The sequence below is a fragment of the Meleagris gallopavo genome, chromosome 9 (assembly GCF_905368555.1).
Source record: "Meleagris gallopavo chromosome 9, MGAL_WU_HG_1.1, whole genome shotgun sequence".
NCBI lineage: Eukaryota > Metazoa > Chordata > Aves > Galliformes > Phasianidae > Meleagris > Meleagris gallopavo.
Genome location: NC_139412.1, coordinates 8587312 through 8612120, shown reverse-complemented (window position 1 = coordinate 8612120; position 24809 = coordinate 8587312). Strand labels below are relative to the sequence as shown.

The 24809-nt window shown below is 40.1% G+C and overlaps 1 protein-coding gene across 4 annotated transcripts; it reads left to right on the top strand.

The window, feature by feature from the left end:
* Nucleotides 1-1042: 1042 nt before the first annotated feature.
* On the top strand, nt 1043-21563 carry ZNF711 (ZFX family zinc finger ZNF711). Of its 4 annotated transcripts, XM_085230713.1 has the most exons (11): nt 1043-1186; nt 4133-4278; nt 4360-4477; nt 5870-5974; nt 6994-7524; nt 13880-14038; nt 15281-15427; nt 16009-16146; nt 17529-17576; nt 18145-18288; nt 18743-21563. In XM_085230713.1, the coding sequence occupies exons 4-11, from the start codon at nt 5896-5898 to the stop codon at nt 19918-19920; spliced, it is 2424 nt and encodes an 807-aa protein (XP_085086839.1). In that variant the 5' UTR covers nt 1043-1186; nt 4133-4278; nt 4360-4477; nt 5870-5895; the 3' UTR covers nt 19921-21563. The 4 variants fall into 4 exon arrangements, with proteins under 4 accessions (XP_085086839.1, XP_085086841.1, XP_085086838.1 ...); XM_085230715.1 differs by lacking the exon at nt 4360-4477 and having other exon boundaries at nt 18145-18180; XM_085230712.1 differs by lacking the exon at nt 4360-4477.
* The last annotated feature ends 3246 nt before the right edge of the window (nt 21564-24809 follow it).

The window sequence follows — 24809 nt, the reverse complement described above, 5'->3', positions numbered from 1 at the left end:
CATGTATTTTATTTATGTACATAGTGTTAATTATAAGTAGATTTCATCAGTTTAATGGTAAGCTGGTACATGCTTATGGCCCACACTTAGAGATGAGTATTAATTCTCTTGAAGAATTTTTTTGCTGTTCTTTGCTGGACTAGCCACTACTTTATAAAGTGTACTGCTTGGGTGGAGATTAGCATTCATGTGGATGTACTGAAAATAAGAAGTGATGCTGTTCACCATCACATTTGTGCTGGCTGTTTCTTCCAATTGACTAGCAGGCAAGGTTTTCTTATGTTAGTTGTATTCTTGAAACTGTAATATGGGCAAGAATGTATTTTAAATGCCTACACCCATGGCTTTAATATTGCAGTGCTGTGTGATCCTGTAGCGAGGTCCTCGCTGAGGTACCTTATTGGTTGTGGATGAGGACAGTGGTTCTGCACCAGGTCACTGGGATTTCTGATGCCCGTTTGATGCTTCTTGTGTCCACCTGTGCTTTTGTATTCTCTCTGAAACGTACATGCGGAGCTGGAAGTAACAGCTGAGTTAGAAATTCGGCTGGCCTTCCCTTGTTTCAGGGGAGAACAAACACAGCTTGCTCCTCTGTCTGTCGGGGACAACAAATCCTACTTTTTCCCCCGAACTGCAGTGAGGCAGTACCGGGCCGTGACCCCGGGGCGCGGAGCTGCTCTCCCGTCTCGCAACGCCGGGCCCCGAGCCCCGCAGTGTCGGGTGCCGCCGCCGGCCGCGAGGGCGGAAGGAGCGCGGGCGGCGGGCGACCGGCTCCGAGGCGGCTCCCCCGGCCCCTGCCTGGCGCTCGGCCCGCCCGGGCCCCCTCCCCGCTCCCCCCGGCGCGCACAGGCGCGCTCGGCGGCGCGGGCAGAGCGAGGGCAGCGGCCTCGGCGCGGCGGGTGCGCCTGCTCGGCGCGCGGGGCCCGCTGCGGCGCGCAGTGACGTGCGGCGGCCGCGGCGAGGCCGGCGGCGAGCGGGCGGCGGGGGGAGGGGAGCAGGCCGCGCGCGCTCGCGCCCCGCCGCCCGGCCCTGCCTGTGATTGGTGCAGGCCCGGCCCTGGCGGACCCGAATGCCAGGCCGCGGCGGCGGCGGCGGAGTCCTGCGGGCCGAGGCCCCCTCCCCCTCCCGCCGCCCGACACCTGGGCGCAGCCCGCCGAGAGGCCGCCCGGCGCGGGGACCCGCACAGGTGAGCGGAGGCGGCGGGGCCGGGGACGAAAGAGGCAGTCGGGCCGCGCCCGAGGCCTGCGGGCGGGTCCGAAGCGCCGGCCCGGAGGGGTGCCTCGTTGTGCCGCGGGGCCCGGGCCGAGCCGGGCGGGCGGGCGGTGCCCGCGGGCCGCTTTGGCCCTTTGCGGACGGCCAGAAAATGGCGGAAAACAAAATGTCGGCCGGCGGGGCGGGGAAGGCGGCGGCTCGGCGGGACAGGGGTTATCCCCGCCTCCCCGGCCCGCTGCCGCCGTCGCCGCGGGACGGGAGCCTGGAGGCGGCCCGGGGCGCGGCCGCGGGTCCGCCGCGTCGAGGGGAGCCCGCGGGCGGCTCTGGCCCCCGCGCTGCGGGCGGCGTCCCGCGGGGTCCTTTGTCTCGGCGGCTCCGCGCTCCCGCTCCGCCCTCGGCCGCCGCCGCGCAGCCCCGCTGCGGAGCGCGGGAACCGGGCGCTGCCCACTGCCGCTGCGGGCTCCCGTCGCCGCGTTCCCGACGCCCGGCGGCGCGCCCGGTCCGCGGGCACGCGCAGCGCTCCGCAGCCGCGCAGCCCCGTCGCTGCCCCGCCCTGCCCTGCCCTGTCCCGTCCCTCCCTCGGGCGGGAGCTGCCGGCGGGGATGCGCGTCTGTATCCCTGATCCACGCGGCGGGACGGTCTTTCGCCGTCTTTGTCATTTAAATGTTTCCGTGGATAGGTGATCGCAATAAAGGGCTTCAAAGCGGATATGTTAGCTGTAACGCCCGGTCTTTTTGTGCACACGGTTCGCGCTGTCCTCCGTGTTGCTTTCTGAATTGGCGCCGTCTGTTCTGTTTCTGCCGTTGCATTTCTGTGGGTTGCTGCATTAAAGTTTGAAAAGGAAAACGCAGCTGAAATATTTTCAGGGGAAGATAACTCTTTTTGTTGATACTGAACTCGAATTTTAAGAGATGGGAGATCTGGAAACATCTGGTTTGAATTTCTCAGCTACATCTGAGTTTGTTTTCTGTGTTATATTGGAACACTCCTGTAGCTGAGCTTCAGTTTAACCAAATGTCACGTGCAGCCCGAGAGGATCCGCAGTTCCTGGCCAAGTATGATGCTACATTTTACTTCATTATGTGTAAAGCTGTCTTAAATATTAATGAGAAGAATTATACTATTCCAGAGGAGAAGCGAAGGCTGACCATCAGGCGTGCGTTGTATGAAAATGCATCGCAGTACATCAACACATATGTGCAAAGTGATGTTAAGTGTGGTGGTCCCCAAATGCCAACCATTAGCTTTGGTTTTACACACAGTGTTTGTATGGGTTTACGTAGTGTTCCTGTCTCCAGACAGAGAGGTCCTGGGTTCCCTTTTTGTTGTACAGTGTATTGCCTGGTCTCAACTGAGATAGCATGCTGCAATTAAACCGTTGAACGTATTACTGAATGTTCTGAAGTGAAATTATTTTATTGCCTGAGGTTAATGAAGCACTTTGCAGCATTTTGTTCTAAATACGTGAAGGAGAGAAGGGAGAGGAAAAACTTGATGTCGTGACAGGTTCATGGAGGAGAGATGTGGATAAACACGGGGCTATGACCGAGTCCAGAGTTGAGGTTTTCTGGCTTGCTTCTCAGTGTCCTTTTTTAAAACATGTGATTGGAACATGTCTTCTGTAGTTGCGTGGGTGTGAAATGCTGTGTACTACAGAAGGTAGCTGTGAAGAACCATAGTTCATCATTGTGCTATGTTTCTGTGCTGCTTATAAGAATAGGATTTGTGTGGATATGTAGCGTGTGAAATCAACTGTGTTACTGAGACCTGTGAGGGAAAAGTACCAATTATAGCAGAACCGCGAGCCTTATCTGTTAATTGTCCAACCGTTAGCAACAAGGGGCCTTCCTGCTGTCATTGCATTCCTTCTAAATCCAAACTCAGGCATAAGAAAATCTCTGATTTAATTGCTGGTGCTGCTCTGCCCTTTGCCTGCACCAAGGGGTCATGAGAGTGTACTCACAGTGCTTGGATCCCAGTTGCATCAACCAGGGCACAGCTCTGCGTGTTCCCTGCTGGCGCATCTTTGTCCATCTTGGTTGTGGGTGCAGATTTTAAGATGCCCAGGGGCTGCCATTCCTGAACTTGGATCACTTTCATATTCCTGTTACTTACTGAGAAAAATTATTCTTAGTGATGATCAGTTTTCTTTGCAGAGATTTAAATTAAAATCACAGTCTTACTGTGTACTGAATTTTTTGTGTTGCACATTATATGATATATTTGAGCCTCTGAACTATATAGTCTAAAATTAAGTTGCTCGTTAAGAAAGAACAAAACCCAGTGTATTTCTCCTGTAGTCTCAGACTGGTAGTGACCTTGTTCCCTGAGGGTAGTGACTGTGGTTGGGATACTGGAGAGTGCTGCGTTGGTTCTGAAAGTGCTCCATGGGATGCTCTGTCAGACAAGCTGTTTATGGTCTGGAATGGTATCTTACCTTGTATCAGCATTTGTTAATGACCTGAAGAGTTTCAGGTGCTGTGGCAATGTTTTAGGAATGGTTGAAAACTGTATTAAAGTTCTGAAGCTGCTCTGTGGTTCTTGCACCGGTGAATGAATTGGAACTTGAAGCTAAAATTTTAAAACTACATTGAAATGTGAATGTTTTAAGGATTGTGTAGTTAAATTCTCTCCTACTTTCTTCACTGGTGATGTTTGACTTTTGTGTTTGTAGTACTTGTTGGTCTGTGGAAACAACTTAACCTGTTAAAGTAGCTTCAGAAATGATTGTGAGGGATTGTTGTAGAATAAATTCTGTAGGAAGAAATACATTCATCTTTTTGCTTCTCTAAGAATCTGCATTGTAGATTTCAAGACAACTTGAGACAAGTAGATTTTAACTATGCTGCAGGAAAAAAGTGTTAAAAGGGCAGTGCTGACTCTGGGTGATAACAGTTCTTTGGTTCTTTTGTGTCCTCAGTTAAGTTGGAGCCTCCTTCGTTTGGAGCGGTGACTGTTGCTTGAAATCTCCATCTTTGCGGGCTGCTTGCTGCTTCCTCACCTGAGGATTTCAAGAGTATAAAAGAATAGCCTCTGCTCAGTTCCTTCCTTGATAATGAAGATACAGTAAGCATGGATCACTTTTTCCACATCTTTATTTTGTCTGCTTAAGATTGGTTGTTACTGTTTTGTATTTCTTTGTGTTAGATAAATTGGGAAACAGAAGCCCCTGAGCATTAAAGAGCCAAAGTAACAAAGCAGGTGTGGAAAATCAAAGCAAGGAAGCTTAAGATGTAACAGCAGGAATTTTACAACTGGTTGGTGGGTATGTTCTATCAAAAGCTGCACATGACTATTTTTACACCAGAGGGACGTTGCAGATGGCTGTGTAGGACCAGCTTTCTCCTGGCTCCAGAAATGAGGTGGCACAGAAGGGATAGTGCTTTGAAGATCAGATTTCTAAAATAGAGATAATTTTGTGAAAGTCGTCAACCAACTGGATAGTGCTGGGCTGGTGAATGGAGACACTGGTGCAGAAGTCAGGTCAGCTCTGTTGTTTCTTCTGCAAAGTCCTGTGGCAGTGGAGATGCTGCACTGCCATTTCTTACACAGGGCTCCTGCTGCTGCACTGAGTAGCTTTGCTCTGTGTGCACATCTAACTGCACGTGGCTGAAATCTTATGCTAGGTCTTGTGTTGGAGTGTTTTTTTAATGATACAGAGGGGCTCATGCACAGCTGCTGAAAAGTTGCTTCAGCACTTTTGTTCTCGTAAATTTAGTGCACAGTGCAGCTTTTTCTCAAACCTTAACTGCAATTTAATGTGTTTAATGAAATCTACACGTGAAAAAATTGATACACGTTTGAGATAGCTGATAGAAAATCATGAAAGAATCTGCAAAACTGCTTCTCAGTGCAGTCCCTGCTTTCCTCTGTGCACAGTGCCCCATGCAGACGTCTTGGCCAGCCCTGATAATTTGTTGAAAGGGTATCCAGGGGCAGAGCACAGGTGGCTCCTTGTGCTTGGTTGGTGCAGGTCTGAAGGTGGTGATCCTGCTCAGGTGACTTCTGATTGTTGCTTCTCCTCACTGTCACCTGTGGTTTATTTCCAGGAAAGGTAACAGTCTTCATGGCAAATTTCTGCTTCTGGATAGTAGTTACATCTAATCAGGTTGTTGGTTCCTAAATATGCATTATGTTGTTTTGTTAGAATGGTCTGATGCTACTGCCAGTATTGCTTGTGAATGTGAGCTGTTACTCTGTGGAAATGGCCTCGTGACACTGCAAAGCTTCATGTTCAGTTTGCAGTGGGGAAATTGAAGCTTGTGACATTTCTTGTATTTGCAGCTCCTAAAAGTAAAGTCGAAGTCTGTTCCTCTACTTCTTGGTTTAATTACACAGATTACAAACAGAACTGTTCTAGGCCAGGCAGTAACAAGAGATTTACATAGAAAAAGAACTACTAATGTGTTTGCTTTCATTTGCATGAATAATTCTTTTGAGTGCTGCACGATTATTTACGGATGGTAACATTTACAGGATATTAGGTCACAAAGCATAAAGCTGTGGGAAGAAAGCAAAGTGAGTTGTATGAAGTGCTGCTTGTTTTTTTGATCTTGTGGATAAATAGTTTTCTGTTAGTCAGTGTGACACATGAATCCAGTGAAGCTGACAAACACAATGGTGCTGTGGCTAACAGATTCTGATTTTCCTTTTGCAGTTATTTGTGAATGAATTTAGCTGAATATGGATCCGGGTGGTGGAAGTCTTGGATTGCAAACACAAGAATCCAAAATGCCTCACGCTATGATTATGCAGGACTTTGGTAAATGTTTTATCTGTTAAACATTAATTAATAACATCTGTTTCTAAGTTTGCTTTATGTTTGCAAGTGATTTGAAGATGTGAAGTTGACTAATACAACAATGATATTTGTATGGCTTTTTGGAGAAATTCCAAAATATAAGTTGATGTATAATGAGGCTTTGTATATACTTTGGTTGCTCATCTAGAAATAGTCACCTATCCCAAAAAATTGAGGTAACTTAAAAATAAATAACAACCATCTGTGGTTCAGAGTGCTCTGGATGGGACAGATGTTGTATGGAGTTCAGTGCTGTGGTAGTCTGTGCCTCTGCTTGAAATACCACTGGCCTGCTGTTACATCTGCATGCTGGTACAGGTACAGCTGAGCGTTTGTTGGTTGCTTGATTGCTGTCTCCAGTTTTCACTTAGGAGGTGTAAATGAGGTGGAAAATAAAGTCTTTGTGTGTCAACAAGTAACTTTCTAGGTAGGCAACAATTTACAGATGTAACTGAATCTGTGATTAATTAATGTCTTTCACAAAGTGCCAAAATAATTGCATTTGCAGCACAGTGTTGAATAATTCTAGTATTTTTTTCACTCTTGTAAATGAATGTTTTATTCATTAAGATTCAATCTGCTATTTCAGGGTGCATTACAACAATTCGCTCCTTTTTTTTTTTTTAATAGAAAAGTAGCTTTCAAATATGACCGGTCAGCTTTCTGCTTCTAGCTATCAATTGCAATGTGGCAAGTTGTTGGAAATCGTGCTATAAATATGGCTTATGATAGAATACTTATTTTTATCAAGGCCTCTGCAGTCTGAAGAGTCAGAATCCTTTTATTGTACCACCAATGAATGTATTGTTAGCACATGGACTACTTTGAGCAGTCTTTTCTGGTGAGATGCAAAGTGTAGATTGTTGAAAAATACCAGATTTACATCTGTGTTTACCTCACACAATTACTCTGTTCCTTGGATAAACTCTGCTAATGCAATAATTTTAACCTTTTTTTCCTCATTCCTCATTGTTTCATAGTGGCTGGAATGGCCGGCACTGCTCATATTGATGGAGATCATATTGTTGTGTCAGTCCCTGAAGCTGTCCTTGTTTCTGATGTTGTTACCGATGATGGAATAACTCTTGACCATGGCTTAGCAGCTGAAGTTGTGCAAGGACCAGACATCATCACTGAAACTGATGTTGTAACAGAGGGTGTCATTGTTCCGGATTCTGTTCTGGAAACTGATGTGGCTATTGAAGAAGCACTAGATACCAGTGATCATGTTCTGACTTCTGATCTAATAACAGAAGCTGTTAGAGTTCCTGACCAGGTGTTTGTGGCTGACCTTGTTACGGGTCCTGAAGGACATTTGGAGCACGTGGTGCAAGACTCTGTGTCAGCAGCTGACTCACCTACAATGGTCTCAGAAGAAGTCCTTGTAACAAACTCAGATTCTGAAACAGTCGTTCAGGCAGCTGGTACTGTTCCTGGCTCTACAGTGACTATAAAAACAGAAGATGATGATGATGGCAAGAGTACATCGGAAGACTACTTAATGATATCTTGTAAGTTAAACAAAGGTAGACATGAACAGGAGATTACCTTAAGTAGAAGTGGTCTAGTGGAGAGAAATCACGTTAACTGGATCCTTGCTGCACTCTGTACTGGAGCTCTCCAGTTAATTCTTTTTAATTCTTGTTGTCTGAATTTGAGTTTGCATAGTGAAAATAGTTATCATTGATACAGCAAGAAAAATAATGATCTTCAAGCTGTTGAATGTGTATGCTTCTGTTTCTGGAACTGATATTCCCCAAAATTAAGAAAAAACATACGGAAGTTAAAAATTACACACATGTTGAGTAGGCAACTTTTTTTTTTAAACAGAGGTTTAATACTGTATTATGTAGGTTCACAAAAAAATAACATGTTGGGTTTGATCAGTAGAATCCAACAAAGAAGGCAGCTTTTTCAAGATACTGTACTCTTTTTTCCTCTTGTTAACAAAACATTGTTTAGCTGCATTAAAAATAATAATAGCCATTTTCTTGCATGTTGTGCTGTTGTGGACACAACTTGACATTAAGGAGTTGAGTACATTAACTGAGAAGCTTTCTGTAAGTGGAAGGAGGCTGCCTACTTCAGTTTTCACATGGCATTCAGACCCTGTCCAGATTTTTGAGGAAGCTGTATAGTTACAGACTATGAGTTGAACAAGAGCTACTAAAAGGGTTAGTGAATTTATACCTTATGTATATTATGTTTCTTCAGTGGTTAAATTATACTTAAGATAGCAGTTTTTGCTCTTACACACAAATCAGGTAAAATATGATAGTTTTTTAGATTTTTGATTTCTCCAAATCAGGTATTGCAGTGTCAGTACATCAGAACAGATTTTATTTTGTCAGAACCAGTGTGTTCTGGGCTTATTAAAAAGATGCCAAGTGCTGAAGTGTCCATCTCTTCACAGTAAGCTCCATTTGTTAAAAATTTCAGGGCGTGACAGATCAGCGATTGTAATGATTTAAATATTTCATTGCATGAAATATAGCACTTTTCTTAGTACTTCTGCACAGTGTACTTCTGCCATTTATTTTTCATTCAGTATAAGGTTACCATCCTGTGATTTCTGTAATTCACATGCCACTAATGAAACTTACAGCTACTTTGGTAGAAGAGCCAAAAGAAATCCTCAGCCTAAAAGCAAGTTAAACCTACAACATAAAAAATCCCATGTTTGTAAATAAAGAAACACCGTTCATACAGTCAGTTGTTTCACTGAAAAAATTCCTCCTTTCTGACAGAGTACTTACGATGAGTTGTATTCTGTAACCGTGGTATTTCCAGCTGCACCTTTGTAATTGTAAGTAAAGTCATCTTTGGAATTCTTGTTAGATAGATGTGTGATTTGATTGTAACAGTCACTGTCCTTAGACAAGAGCATCTCAGCCTTCAGTGGGTTACCTGGTGACCCCAGCTGTGGCTGGTGCATACCTAGTGTTGTCAGGTGTGCTCAAGCATGGTCATGGCTTTTCCAGTGTTTCAAAGCCAGTCTGAGACCCAGATTTAAGTAAATCACTTCTTCATGTCTGTATAACAGATATGTCTGAGTAATCATGGTTGGAAGCTACATTATTAATCTAGATTTTTGTTTGAAAGTAATCAGGTGCATATTAAGGCAGGCTTTTGCCTCTGTGAAGTTTTGAGGCTGTGTTGTGCTCTGAGCCAGCCAGAACTGACAAAGGATGCACTGTTGATTTTTATTTTCTGTTATTTTTTCAGCAAAAGTGAATCAGTCCCATACAGTTCATTGATTGCACGTTTTCTGTTTGTTTATTTTATATTTTATAAATTGGCCATTAATCTGTTATGGTTCTGAAGACAATCTCTGTGTATAGTAGATAAATGTATCAGTTTAACAAGTGTTTTAAAGACATTTTTACTTGCATTTTTAATTTCAAATGTTCACTAAATATTGTAGAAAATTTATGGTGTAGCTTATTTTAGGGTGTGTTCATAGGATTGAGCAACTTCCAAGTAAATTTTAACTTAAATCACTTCAAAATATTAAAGACTCACAATATTTCGTATGTCTTTTAGTGAAATTCAGAAGCTGGAAAGGGGGAACTATACACAGTGTGACAGTTGTACCCTTGGGGAATATTCCAGCTGTGGAACACGTTGTGGAGAACTTCTAAAATATTACAAGTGTTTTTCAATATGTATATTTTTATTTTAGATCGTATAACTGAGCTGAGTATGAGTGTTAACTTAAAATTTTAGCTTATTCTTTTGCTGGGGATTTTAGCTTAAGTATACCGACAGGTGGTTTTTGGCACTGCCCCAGTGCTGATGAATTCAGCTTTTAAAATCAGCTTTGCAAGTGTAAGACTGAAAATGCTTGGTTTTGATGCATTTAAGGGGTGTGCCATGGGAGATGCACAATACCCCTATTCTAAATCTCTGGAGTACCTGCTGAGAAAGTACTTGTTTCAAAGGAGATAAACACAAGGTGAATGCTCGTGGTGTGATCGTACGCCCATCCGTCTCCGTACTGAGATGTGAATATAATAAGCAGCGCATCCCATTTTGCCAGGGTGGGATTAGCACACGTGTAGCTTAAAGCATACCCTTTTTTGTTTTTCAGGTTTGCGATATTCAGACCCACAGGGGATTGCCAGCTCCCGACCCGTGCGTTGGCCCTGCATGCACTATGTTGGTGACCTCATACCCACCAAAGAACAACTCTGGAGCTGGCCTTAGGGGTAAGGTACTGTCACCGCCGCCTCCTTTTTAGTGTATTACAGTACAGTGTTAAATAGTTTGCTGAACATTTTAGTATTAAATCAGTACTCCTATACTGTGACCAATGGGATATAAAATAAGTATATCAGACATTGGAAAAATATGAAAAATTGTAAAACCACTGGACTTATCTTGCCCTCGTGTTATTCCTATGGGCTCCTATGGTGGGTGTGATATCACCAGCATAGTGCATGCTGAGGCATCACGTGAACCTGGAGCTGGCAATCCACGGTGAATCTGGACATCACACACCTGAAAACAGCTAAGGTAAGTTTAGTAGTAGAAGTGTGCTGAGTTTTCCTTTAAACTTTGTTATTCAGGAGGATTCAGCATATATTTATAAAAGTTTTCTGTTGTGATTTTTCAGCTAATTTTAAATGACAAGATAATAATATGTAGTGCTTCTGGTGGATGAGTCAGATGTGGAAAACACTTTCATATTCTTCCACTGACATAAAGTAAGCATTCCTGTTCCTGGGAACTGTCACTGGGGAAAAGGCGTCAGTTCTTTTGATGTTGTTGGGATACCAGTGTGTAATTAAGTCCTATCACTTAGACCATAGAATATTTTCATGGCCTTTAAAGAAAAAAAAATCCTCGTGTTTTGAAACTTGACAAAGATTACATGTCCTGCTGTTGTTGTTTTCTGATTTAAATTTGTTTTTAAATAATTGATTGAAACCACCAAGTTTAGTTTGTGTAAGATGGCAACCTAAGGAGTATCAATTTTTCAGCCGGTGTCTTTTATTGCAGGTACTTAGACAAACTGCAGCATCTTACAAATGGTGGTCTGTGCCTAACAGTTCCTCAGCCCACTTGGTTCTTCTCAGATTTTCTTATTTCACTTTCACTTTCCCAGGAAAGTGATTTCAAAGGCCCTCTGTACGCAGACTTCCCTTTGTTTCCATAACTTTAGCTTAAATTGTGGAGACTACAGGTCTTGGTAAACACACAGGATGGTCAGTGGCGTGGGAGTCACTGCTGATTTTAAAAATACTGCTGTGAGTTTGTCCCTCTAAGCATGGCTTTTTATCCTTTTTTTGAAGAACATTACAAATTTGAATTGGTGAAATACAGCATGTAGGCATGTGTAGCATATTCATGTGTTTTAACTAAATTTTTGGGTGAAAATCCTTAATCTGATTTTAAAAAAAGTTAAAATTGAAAATTGCTTCTTTTAATCTCTATGTAATCTTTCTTGAGTTGCAATTGATGCCACGGTAAGGCACCAATATTGTTTGCTTATTGTTACGCTGTTTCACCAGATACAGTCATCCAACTTTAGTTAAATAATGGGGAATGTTTTCTGTGAAGGAAGGGTACCACATGTAACTGATGGCTCCTCAGTTCAGTAGGAAGTTGCTGTACTACTTCCAGTACTGAAATACCTATTTTCTGTGTGAAACCAACATGTTATGTTTATAAAACGCATGAGTTTAGAAGAAATTCATGTTGTTTGAATTATGGATTTGAAAATAACTTTTCTACTCCTTGCCAATTCTAAGATTACAGTGGCAGCATGCAATTAGTGATTTTTTAATACCCAGCCCTTAACTTCTCCTTCTGTGTTTTGGCAGCATATCTAGTCATGTAGCTGTTTGTACAGTCACCCCTGCCTTTCACTGTTAGTTACCTCTGATCCTGATCCTTCATAGATTTGCATATGCAGTGGGAACGTTCCTTGTACTAAGATTAAACATGTGTTTTGAAGGCTGTGGATAAGTTGTGGCTTTGTTGTTTGTGGTGGCCATACTCTGACTGTTACATTGCCCTGTAAGGTAATGTGAGTGTAATCTACTGCCTGTCAGATTTTAACAGATAGGGATTGGTGGTGGTGGTGGTGATTTTTGTAGAGTTTTAGAATGTTTTTGATTACAAAACAAAAATATTTTTTTCTGAGGGTAATTTTACATTATTTCCACTGATCCAAGTGGGATACATTGTGGCATTTCAATCAGTCTGTTACTTAACAGGAAGAAACAATTCAACAATTGTTCTTTTTAAATATATTCTCCTGTTTTTATCAAAATATAAAATAGTATAAAATATAATATTTAGAAATTTTAAAATGTAATACTTATTTATGCTTACCTACTTTACACCTAGTTGTGCTCTCATTAACTTCTGTACTCTTGTGATGCAGCTCAAAATTTCTGAATTAAAAATAAGGTTCCTGAAGGTGCGGATGGAAAATGGTTTAACTGGGATAGATTTTTTTCCATGGAATCCTGTCTGTGAGTGGGAAGAGCTTAGTTTGGGATTGCTGTGATGAATTCCAGCCCTGCTGCAGGAAAAGCATCTTGTTTTTGTAATGGGTTCTGAACCATCTCACGTGACTGCCTTGAGTATTAAGAAAAGCCTAAACTAATTCCAGTGTACCTCACTACACCAGGCTGTAGCCTGAAGTAGTTAAAAGCAGCTCTTCAGGAGCAGAAGTGGCAGCACAGAGAGCAGGAAGCTTAGAGGGGCATTGGGGAGCGCTGCAGCATCCCAAGGTGAGCCGTTCTGTCCTCAGAAATGTGGGGAAATCTCCACACCCACATGGAGTGCTCACAGTCCTAGTCATGAAGCACTGTTTTCACATAAGTGTTAGTTTACTTTTTTTTTTCTCCCTAGTATTACACGTTATGTATGCAATACATTGCAATGTCCATGAAATGTATGTATTTCAGGTTTTGTTTACATTTTGGGGGATTCATCCCTGGTCAGAGGATGTCTGTGGGTGTTACATAGGCCTGTGCTGGCCATCTACAAAGGAGCTAGCTTTGTCCACTGACAGTAGTGTGGTGGCAGTGTGTGTGTCAGAAAGGTACTTGGGTCACTGTCCTCCATGTTAGCAACTTGGGACATACAAATATGGAGATCTTTGTGCATGCTCTTCTTACCAAAACAGTGGTAAGAATACAAAAACTTCTCATGATTTTAATGTATTTTTTGTTAAATATGTAGGTTTAAATACATCAGAGTAGCAAATGTGTACACATAAAGAAAGTCAACTTCAGATAGTATTATTTGGACTTTTGTCTTATCTTTCAATCAGCTGTATGCTATACAGTAATCTTCATTAATTGGCGTGTTTTCAAGTGGTAAAATTTGATAAAATCATAATTTCTTTTAGATTGAAGGTGTAGTGAAATTTTTATGCATGTTTCTGTCACTGGAGTATACTCAGGAGATACCACTCTTGATTAGAATATCTACTACTAAATCTTAGTTCTGGTATTATAGAGTAGTGAAGCTTCTTGGAACTCTTGCACTGTAACAGGCAACTCTGGGCTAGTATTTTTTGTTGGTGGTTTTTGTTTTTTTTTTTTTAATGGAGATTTGTTTGATTTCACTTACTGATACATTTTTGCTTCTGCAGTGTCACAGTTTCAGGCAAAACTACATACTTTGCTGACAAGTTCCCTTATGTTCTTCACTTGGTAATTCATGAAATGGTTGCAGAGTTGCAACAAAACAAGTATTGAGCTTCTGGAATTTCTTTTAAGTACCTTAAGATGACTTATTTTGTAAAGGCCCTTACTGTATACAAAATTCACTATATGTGGGGAGAGTAGTGGAAAAAATCATGTGACAATGTGTTTGAGCCTCACTGTTACTCTCTTATCTTTACAGTGGATGATGTTGGAGAAAAACTGGACCACATAGGAAGCACTCCCTTGAAAATCAGTACCGAAGTGACAAATGATGAAGTGGCTAAAGATGATGGGTTTGGTTCTGAAGTTATCAAAGTATATATATTTAAAGCTGAAGCTGAAGATGACGTTGAAATAGGTACCTTTTTAAATTCTGCATTTTTTTCCAGAAGTATGAAGAAGCGTTTGTGGGTCTATCTTGTAATTCACTGACTGGATTGTTCCTCAGAGTGATATTGGTAGGAATTGCCCATATGCTGATAATACTCAATGTTTCAGGTCATTTTTTGACAACAATATTTATTTTCAATGTTGAAATGTCATTTGTTTATTACCAAACCCCAAATACAGAAGTGGCTGAACAGCTGCATATTTTTTCATTTATATTTATTTTCTCTGACTTTGCAGGATGGAATGCTGTGAGTAACAAGTATTCTTAATAGTACTGTTACTGATAGCATTGGTCTCATTGTGTGTCAGTGCATTGCAGTCTGTTGTTACTTGGACAGATGTCCTGGCTGAGCCACTTTAGACAAAAATTCTGAAAATAAGCTGTGGTAGTAAAATGCCTTTTTTCATAAATATGAGAAAGTAAAAAATAGAAAAATAAATACTGAAAATGATCAGTTGTTTTGGCATACGTATGTACGTACACCAAATGTAAACTGACAATCAGTGCCCAAAAGGAAGATCTGGCTTTGATTGCCTCTGTGGCACTGCTTATCATTTCTCATTAGTTTCCATTTTGCTCCTACATTTTCTGTTGGTTGTAATTTCAGCCCTCGTAAACTTAAGGACTGTGGGGTGCCTCTGTGTCTTCCCTCAAGTTCTTCACGGCACATGATGCCAATCAGAGCTTTGGGGAGCATATAGAAATTAAAAGTGGAAAAATAAAGTGTTCTTTATTAACACTGAATCCAGCAAGTCCAGTTGAGTGAAACGTCTGTACTGGGGACCAATATGCTATATGTGATCCAGCTTGACTTTAGAAGCAATGCAGTGATATTTGTTTGGTGGTTCATTTATGCTGGTTGCAGTTTGTGGGTAGTGTTATGGGAGCATAATGCATATTGCTGCCTCATGTTCTAGCTGCGTGATGTTGAACCCTCCTCCATGGACTTACTGAGCTGATGTTTTGGATTGGTGTTAGTTTCACTGTTATACAGTGACCAAATTTCTAAATTTCTTAAAAGTTCCTTTTATCATGCCTGGGATCTGACTTCTGTTGTGTGGTGATGGGGTTACCTACTATGTTAGTTCAACGTTTTGGACACCATTGCTTTCAAAAGGATGAGTTTCATACAATAGCTGTGTTGTAAAATACTTCAGTTTGAAATTAATGTTGAGATTGGCTTTGTTTACATGCACTTCTTTTTTTAAGGTGGGACAGAAATTGTCACAGAGAGTGATTTTCACAATGGACATTCAGTAGCTGGAGTAATTGAACAAGGAGGTGTTGGTAGAATGCAGCGAGAAAAAATGGTTTACATGGCTGTTAAGGACTCTTCTCAGGAAGATGAAGATATTAGTAAGCATAATACGAAACATTTCTGTTTCTTGTGCTGTTTTATACAACAATATAAGCATCATTCTCAAGGACTTTTTAAATTTTTCTGAAGGATTCTTCAGCCTGAAGTAGTAGCAAACTAAGTTCATCTTCTCTAAAAATAAAGAGCAGGTTATAATTATTTTAAAGTGATGTGGATAAAATGCACTATTTCTTATTGTATGCCATCATTGCATTATTTATATTGGATGAAGTTAATGAGGTTAGTTTAATTTCTCTTTTTTTTTTTTTAACACCTCTGTTTTCCTGTGTGAGTTGCCATGTTTAATTCTCTTTCTGGCAAAGTGGCAAATAAATGTCATCATTTTAAAATTTGTAAATTTGTATACTTGAATTTGTATTTGTATTTATTGATATGTGTTTTCTCTCTTTAAGGAATGTCTGAATAAACAGTTATCCCCTAAGGGAAGGTGTGGCTCTAAATGCCAGAGGAGGAAAACTAATTTATAACTGGTATCAATAAGAGTGAAATCAAATTAAATGCAGGAAAATTTAAAATGTGCAGAATAAAATTTAAGATGTATTCTTCTCCTTTAACTCAGGCTGTGCTGAAATAGCAGATGAAGTTTACATGGAAGTTATTGTAGGAGAAGAAGAAGCTACATCACTTCCAGACACACAGCTTGAAGAGACTGGTGTGAATAAAACTTTTGTTCCTGTTGCTTGGGCTGCTGCTTATGGTAGGAATCTCTATGCTTATTTTTTGAAAATCCCTTTCATTATTTTTTTCCAAGTCTGGTTTCCAGATTCTGCGTGCAAATGTCACAATGTTTCACTGTTGGGTAGGGGTTTGGAGGCAGCTCCTTCAGGTCTTCTAGCAGTCAGTCAGTGGAGCTAATAAAATTCTGTGAAAAATTCTTTTCCACGTAATTCACAACCTTTCACATGTGAAGTCCTTGGCTTTTTGCAATTCAGATAGGAAAAAAAAAATCTCATTTCTGTAGTGTTTTTGGTTTTTTCCCTCAATGCCAGCCTGTCTAGCAGTTGTCATATTATTGTAGTAGTTGGTTGTCTTGCATGTAATGAATGGCTTACTATATGTTGAGTTTTATGAAATGGGAAGGAAAGCTGTTTAAAGAACTTTGATACCCTTGTTTTTAATACCAGCTCAGATGTACAGTGTGTGTGGGTTTTTGATGATTGATGAAGTCATCTGTTAAGGATTTTACAGAAGTAAGAATAACCTTAAGTATTTTATATTCACTAGGAGAAAGGGGAAATACCTTTAAAAAATAGAAGAGATGTGTAAATTCGTCCCTGATAAGTTCCATTTATTTAACATATTTTAAACCTGCTGTCCTTTAGAACATAAGTGAAAAAAAAAAACTATGTCTTCTGCGGCCATGTTTCAAATTGTAGAAGTATCAGGAAATGCTGAATATTCTCTTATTTCAGATTTAGTATTTTCTAGGATTTTGCCATGTTAAAATTATATTAAGTGTGTGAGATCATCAATGGTTTATAAGTAAGCAAATTAGATAGTTTAGTGTCAGTGGCATTCTATTTCTGAGCACAGTAGCTGGGCTTGATGAAGTGGTTGTAAAGCACCAGGATTTGGCACGTAGCAGTAAACACTTTCAATTTAAAAAGAGGATTACACTCTTAGTATGACTTCTCCATCTCATAGGAGAGTGGAATGACTGGTAGGGTGGAATTCCTTTTATCTGCCAAGTTCTACTCCATAAGGACAAAGTACTTTGATCTCAGGAAACAAATTGTGGATTTCAGGTCCCCTCATTTCTAGACTGACATCTGAGGTTTTTCTATAAGGTTAGAACTTTCCAGAAACAAGCTTATTACTAGTGAGAGGCAGGAAAGACAGCATGGTAAGCATGCAAACACATCATCAGTGAGTATTCAAGTACTGGCAGAGATATGATCTTTATTTCCTGGTGCATGTAATTGCAAAATACTGAACTGATGTGAACTGCACAGCTCATTTTGGACAGTATTAAGCTGTTACTTACTACTTACGTTAGTTTTCTCTCATTCTTGGACTTTCAAAACCATCATCTTTAAAAAGAACTTAAATTTATAGTGACTAAAATGCCATTTTCTGCAGGAGATGACAGAAGACTACCCAGAAGATATGAAGATGGTCAAGCGGCAGGTAAGGGCATGCAGATATGCTGTGTAGAGCTTTACAAGTAACTTAGTGTCTCTAAAGCAGTGTACATTAATGTGTTGTGATTCCCCTGATCAGAGAATGCAAAAAATTACTCATAAAGCATAAACTGAAGAACTGCATAGTATTTCTCTTCTATTTTGAAATGAAAACAATTCTGTAAGTGTTGTGGGCCTTCAAATTGGGTGGAGAAGTTGTTGGTTGTGTATAGTTTGGTAGTCAGAGCAGAGATAATGCAGTTGTTAGGAAGTACAATGAAGTTAGATAGATAAGAGAAAATAACTGGCACAACCTGTCAGAAATTAATATTCTGAGAACACAAGATAGCAAAAAATGTACTTGAAAATTATTAATTGTTTAAACAATTAAGTTCTTGAGTTTGGCCAACAAAGGCAGTGCTTTATATTGGCACTTTTTCAAAAACATGTTCATGGCAGAGGAATGGGTGATCTGTTTGGTTTTAAAGTAGACATTTTGCTGTGCAATTCCAGTCATCAGTCCCAAAGAAAATAATTGTTTAAGATTTTTTATGGTGTCTAATTTTTGTTTCTAGGGAATAACTTGGATACACGATTAGAAAACAAAAACGGTAATGCAACACAATACCTGCAGATTTGTGATAGTATTAGCACTAATAGAGTGCTAAAACAAAAAACAAAGAAAAGGAGGAGAGGAGAGGCCAGGCAATGGCAAACAGGTAAACACTGTATGGTTACGTGTGCTCTCATGGAGTGGCACTTACTCCTTTACTATTCTTCTTTTTTTTTTTCTTTTTTTTTTTTCCAAACTGGTTCAGAATTAAAAATCTAAACGGTGATTTGTGGATTTCCTGTGTCCTTCCCCCTCCAATTCTGTGCATAGAGAATGTGGTAGGTTTTGCTGTTGAAGTTAGCAACTTAGCACTGTGTAATTCATTTGAACGTTGTGAGTGATTAAAAAGTAATTGTGGACGTACTCACTGTACATCTGATATCACTTTCTAAAACAAAACAATATATAAACTGTAGGTGCTGTGCATTGGTTGTTTTTAAACTACTGAACTCTTGCTGCAAGTGTAACTGCATGAATCTGAACAACAGTTGGCTGATTTAAAACTTCTTAATCAGTAAATTTGTTTTCTTCATAACTTGTTTTTGTTTGTTTAAAAACAGCTGTTATAATAGGTCCTGATGGACAGCCCTTAACAGTTTACCCTTGTCATATATGTGGGAAAAAATTTAAATCCAGAGGATTCTTGAAAAGGCATATGAAGAATCATCCAGATCATATGATTAAGAAGAAATACCAGTGTACAGACTGTGACTTTACAACTAACAAAAAAGTAAGTTTCCACAATCATCTGGAAAGCCATAAACTTATAAATAAAGTTGATAAAACCCATGAGTTTACGGAATATACAAGAAGATACAGAGAAGCAAGCCCGTTGAGTTCTAATAAACTAATACTGAGGGACAAAGAGCCTAAACTGCACAAGTGCAAATATTGTGACTATGAAACTGCAGAGCAGGGGCTGCTCAATAGACATCTACTTGCAGTTCACAGTAAGAACTTCCCTCATGTATGTGTGGAGTGTGGGAAAGGATTCCGTCATCCGTCAGAGCTGAAAAAGCATATGAGGACCCACACTGGGGAAAAGCCATACCAGTGTCAGCACTGTGTCTTCAGGTGTGCTGATCAGTCCAATCTGAAAACTCATATCAAAACCAAACATGGGAATGACTTGCCATTTAAATGTGAGCACTGTCCCCAGGCTTTTACAGATGAAAAGGAGCTGCAGCAGCACACAGAGTTGTTTCAAGGGCATAAGACTCATCAGTGTCCGCACTGTGACCATAAGAGCACCAACTCCAGTGACCTGAAGCGACACATTATTTCAGTTCATACGAAGGATTTTCCCCACAAATGCGAGGTATGTGAAAAAGGCTTCCATCGTCCATCAGAGCTCAAAAAGCATAGTGAAACCCATAAAGGTAAAAAGATACATCAGTGTAGACACTGTGACTTTAAAACGTCAGATCCTTTTATACTGAGCGGGCACATCCTCTCAGTTCACACCAAGGACCTGCCTTTTAAATGCAAAAGATGTAAAAGAGGATTTAGGCAGCAAACTGAACTTAAGAAGCACATGAAGACACACAGTGGAAGAAAAGTTTATCAATGCCAGTATTGCGAATATAGCACTACGGATGCGTCAGGCTTTAAACGACATGTAATATCAATACACACAAAAGACTATCCACATAGGTGTGAGTATTGCAAAAAGGGATTCCGTAGACCATCAGAAAAAAATCAGCATATAATGAGGCACCACAGAGAGGCCATAATGTAATATATGATGTCAAGAAGGAAGCAATTTAGAAACTGTGTTATGATAATTGGGGAAAAAAAAATCTCATGAACTGTTTCTCCTGGTTTCAAAGCTCGATATTAAATCATAACTTTACATTCTTTGTATTAAAAGTCTTAAAGTATTAGGGTTGACAGGGGATCTCATAGCCCTATGATTGTTGCTTATCAGAACCTGAAGAGCACTATAGAATGCAGAAAGATGAATGAATGTCTTAAATTTGCAGAAAGATGAATGAATGTCTTCAAGTAGTAGTATTACGCGTTGCTAAGCTATGGAAGACAAAAAGAAGATGATTGTGTTACCCGTTTTGTCAGTGAGAGCGTTTGTCTCCATACTGAAACAGTTCAGATGTGTGACGGGATTCTTCACAGCTGGTTTGCTGAGGCAGCTGGGCCTGGCTTCTTGTGTGGTTCTGAGAGAAGAGTATTCGTCAGTCACTTGATCATAACGTTTGAAATCGTGCCTGGAAATTATATTCTAGAATAGGTCAGTTAGGGGAGGTTGTCCTGCTTTCAACAAATACAACATTTCATTGGGAAACTTTTTGGTTTCCTCTATTACTTAGGTCCAACAAGAAATTTGTAATGATTTTCAAAGCTGCTAACCTATTTTATTGCAGGATACAATGATAAAAACACAGCGTTGTGATCTCAGAGGTGGTGTTTTGGTGCTAGGCTTAAAGACGTGTATGTACATAACTTCCCTTTTTTACCTGAAACTATGGCTGAATGTTGTTCAGTATGGCACATAAAATTAAGTTTGAATCTGATTCTATTTTTTAAGGATGAAACGGATGCAGCTAATAGTGTTGCTACTCAGCACTACTTTTTTTTTCTCACTACTTTAAGATCTCAAAGTACTATTAAAAAGAAAATTGAAAAAAACTATAGTTTGTTTTTAATTAAAATTCAAAGTACTTAGAAGCTCTTTAGGGCAGTGTTCTTAACAGGTATGGCAATTGCCCTACCTCCTAATATGAAATTTTCAATATAGACATAAAATTGCACCTTTTAATCAATTCTTAAAAAAAAAGAAATCTATACCACGCTATAAACGTGCATTTTCAATCTGTAAGAAAGTATATATGCAGTATTTAGCCAGAGAAATATGCTGCCGCTAGAGTTTGGAGATGGATCTTCAGTTTACAGTGTATACATTTAAAATATGCATCCCTTTAAACAATGCTTTGTGTTAGCATGCTGCAAATCAAATGGCGCTTAATATAACGAGCTGGTCTAGGGCTATTTAATGAACAACCTGTTCATAAGTGTTACGCATATAATGTGTATTTTTTACTCTTTTTAGTTGCTTCATGTTTGCACACAGCTGTTCACATGAGAAATTGTAACTTCATGCTATATTGTGGCTTTGTGTTTCAGATAATGTTCATATTTTGTTTTTGCACCAGATGAGAATCAGTTCCTTGAGAAAATTTTTTTTTATATTTCTAAACTTCAGGAAGTGAAATTTGGGAAATCTCTTAGAAAAATACGTGTTTTATGTGGCTGTAAAAAATGATGTACACGCTGTAAAATAAGATTGTCACTGTGTGGGATTATTATTTCTAAATGTGTTACTCATCGTAACGGGCATACAATAAAATGCATCTCTTGCACTCCAAATATTTTGGAGTCTATTTCTCATTTATGCTGATTTAGGAAAGTCTCATTCGGTGTAATTTTGCCTTAATATTTTAGTTACGTTGTTATTCCCTGGTTGATATGAAATGTAGTAACATCTCAAGTGAACAGGTTACCTGAGGTATGTGTGTGTACCACTGTTGAGAGGGAATACTGAGGTTCCAGTTAACCCCCTAAGGTTACAGGTAACATACGTACCTCTGTTTCTAAATAATTATCACATGTGATAGTGCTGTACCTTTTAAATTCTTTCCTTCAAGTGAAGAGAACATAACATTCCAATTTTTGGAAAAAGGCAGGTAGGTGCTGTCTTTTATTAGCTTTATAATAAGAGCAGCTGTCGAAATTCTAGAAGTACTGCTTTCTTAATTTTCTTCTCTTTTTAGAATACTTGAATCATGGCATCAGTGATAGATTGGAACCTCTAAGAAAATGATGCACTTCACTGAGGATTTCCAGTGTGCTTTTAGCCAGCCAGCGTGTGGCTTTTGTGCAGGCAAACTATGCAGACATTGTTAATGGAATAGTCTGGTGTTTGTTTCTGATACTTTCTTCTGTAGGTCCAGCAGACAGAGGAGGAGACAGTGACATTCACAAAATCTTAAAAATTAATCTTTTGTTTTGTTGGCAATTTTAATACTTTATTCCTGAAATTATATTGAATACGTAGACTGGAGGAGATCCTTCGTAGCAGGCTGAAGACCTGGCTGGCTCATTTTTCCACCTCGAGAATGGACAGAATAACCAGATATGTGAGTACTTTTAAGATCTTCAGCCAGCATTGAAACCAGATTCAGTTCTGCATTGCCTAAGGACCCACCAGAGTTGGTGTGGTACAGAACAGGCCATAGGGGTGGCAGACAGAGGAATACAATGGAAGGTTTTGAGCTTACAAGATTTCAGTTTAAAACACACAGATGTAGGTAATTCTTTCTATGACAAATGGTTGTTTTGTGTAAGATGAGATAATACACACCAAATTTGGATTTCTTATTTTCTAAATCTCTAACTGAACGCCAGTTGTTATCTTGTCATAGAATCATAGAATCACAAGGTTAGAAAGGACCTACAAGGCCATCTAAGTCCAACTGTCCGCCTATCACCATTACTACCACTAAGCTACTAAACGATATCACGCAGCACCTCATCCAGACACCATCTTTTAGTTCTGGATTTTTGCTTATAGTTTTCAAGGTTTTGGAAGTGACACCACATCTTCTAGTGATTACCATGTTAAGTTACTCTGATCTTTCTGAAGTTTGAGGAAAACAGTAGACAGCTGTACTGTTTTTGTCATGTATGGTTATTTTTTACAGGTTTCATCTGAGAAAACTCCCTAAATAATGCTTATTTATTCCAATTATGGGATGTGCCAAAACTTCTCAGAATAAATGTTAGTTCAGAACCACTGGTGTCTACCATCCTAAAAAGCACAGTGCAGCGTGGGACATCAATTCTTTTACTCAGATTTTCTGTTGCACGTAGTTACTCCATGCCCTAAACTCTTACACACTATAAAGTCCACTGAGTGCTGTTTGTGGTTTGTCTTTTAACATATGGAATGATGCCAAAAACAATACGGTGGGTGCTGGATAAAGATTTACTTCATTTTCAGCTTCATCATCATACAAAGTTCTGTAATGCTTTATTACAGAAGTTGAAATTGGTTTTGAGTGTTTCGCAGCCTGTAGGTCTGCCTAGTGAGATTTCTTTCTAGTTAGGAAAAAAAGTTTTACCTTTTGAAATGTGGAAATCTGTGAGGAGCAAATTTTGCAAGATATGAGGTTAGCTGTAGTTCGTTGCTGTCAGATGAGGAACAAATTTAGGAAGGGAAAGAGGAGCTGAAGAACAAGTACAGCCTAGTAGCCTCTGTGTAGGAGCCCTGCTCGCTGTGACAGATAGATGGAGAACCTGAGCTGAGTTTAATGGACGTGGTTATGGGCAGCCTTCTCCAGTGGGAAGTACGAAGATGAGTTACCTCTGCAGTGTGGTTGGCTTATTGCTTTAGCAATTTGAACATGTCATTATATTCATTATTTCTTTCTTCTTTTGGCAGTGAAACAGCAAAATGGACAGTGAGGCGTAGCTAAGAAGGGACAATGTGGAAATAAGGACTGTTGAAGGGAAAAACAGTAAGTATCGGTATCCGTGTTCTTAAATTTCACAGTGGTTTGAGGAAGTTCCTGTATTCTTCTCAATGCACTTAGCCAGTATATGTTTAGCTTGGGATGGCTGTTATCAGAGGTGTCATGATTTTTAAAATGCATCCTGTGAAGTCACAGTAAAATTCTTCACAGTGCATCCCCAGATCCCTGCGCCCTGCAGGCTGCACCTGCCCTGCCTTGCGCGCCTGAGCTCAGCACCACTGTGCCTTCTGTCAAGGCACAGTGAGTGACCTGTGCTGTAAGTAAAGCTGTTTGCCCTGGGGCACGGAGGTGGCTCAGGTGTCCCTGAGCCTGTTTGGATTTCCCTTTGCCTGTTCTGTGGTGTTGTACATGATGCACAAACAGCTCACGTTTGCTTGAGCAAGCAGCAAGTTTCACAGACGTGCAGAAGTGTTTCTGAATGTCAGCTGTTCATTGCATTTTTTTATTTGAATGACAGAATTCATAAATGCCAGAAGCAATTTAAAGTGATTCATGACTTCATCATCATCTATTGTTTTTCTTCAGGTTTCAAGTGCCCACAATTAAAGGTGATGAAACAGAGAGAGTATATGGAGGAATGCCAACAAAGTAATCTCAAGGTAAAAGTTGGAATAAAGGTTTGTTTGTTACCTTGCTGCAGCATTCACAGCTTATGTTGACTCTTCAGACAGTGCTAAAGGTGTCAGGAACTTCTACAGTAGGACTGTATTTGGCTTTCATTTCACAGCTGGGGCAGAGAAACTGTTCACATTACATAGTTATGTGGAAAGATCAGCAAGAGAAATTAAAAGAAACTTTTTTCTCCTACTTTTCAGTTTAAGAACAAGAAACTGTTCTGTCAGATCACCTCAGGCCATGAGGGTTCAGTTGATAAAACCATTAGTAGTTGACAAGGGCAGTACAGACACTGTTGTAAATGCAGAAACGCTGCCTTTGATTTTCTGAATTTGCTCCTGCAAAAATGTAGCAATCTCAGTGGACACACCTGAAAAATTGTCAATGTTGTTGATAGTTTGAGTGATAACTGGCATTTACAGAGATGAGTAAGTGTGAAAAATGTGTCCAGCAGAAATAACGTTAG

Bases quoted from the DNA above. Each gene is read 5' to 3' on its own strand.
- ZNF711 (XM_085230712.1), top strand. From the start codon at position 5,896: ATGGATCCGGGTGGTGGAAGTCTTGGATTGCAAACACAAGAATCCAAA. The intron at 15,428-16,008 runs GTAAGCATAATA...CCTTTAACTCAG, and splicing joins TCAGGAAGATGAAGATATTA to GCTGTGCTGAAATAGCAGAT. The intron at 17,577-18,144 runs GTAAGGGCATGC...TTTTGTTTCTAG, and splicing joins TGAAGATGGTCAAGCGGCAG to GGAATAACTTGGATACACGA.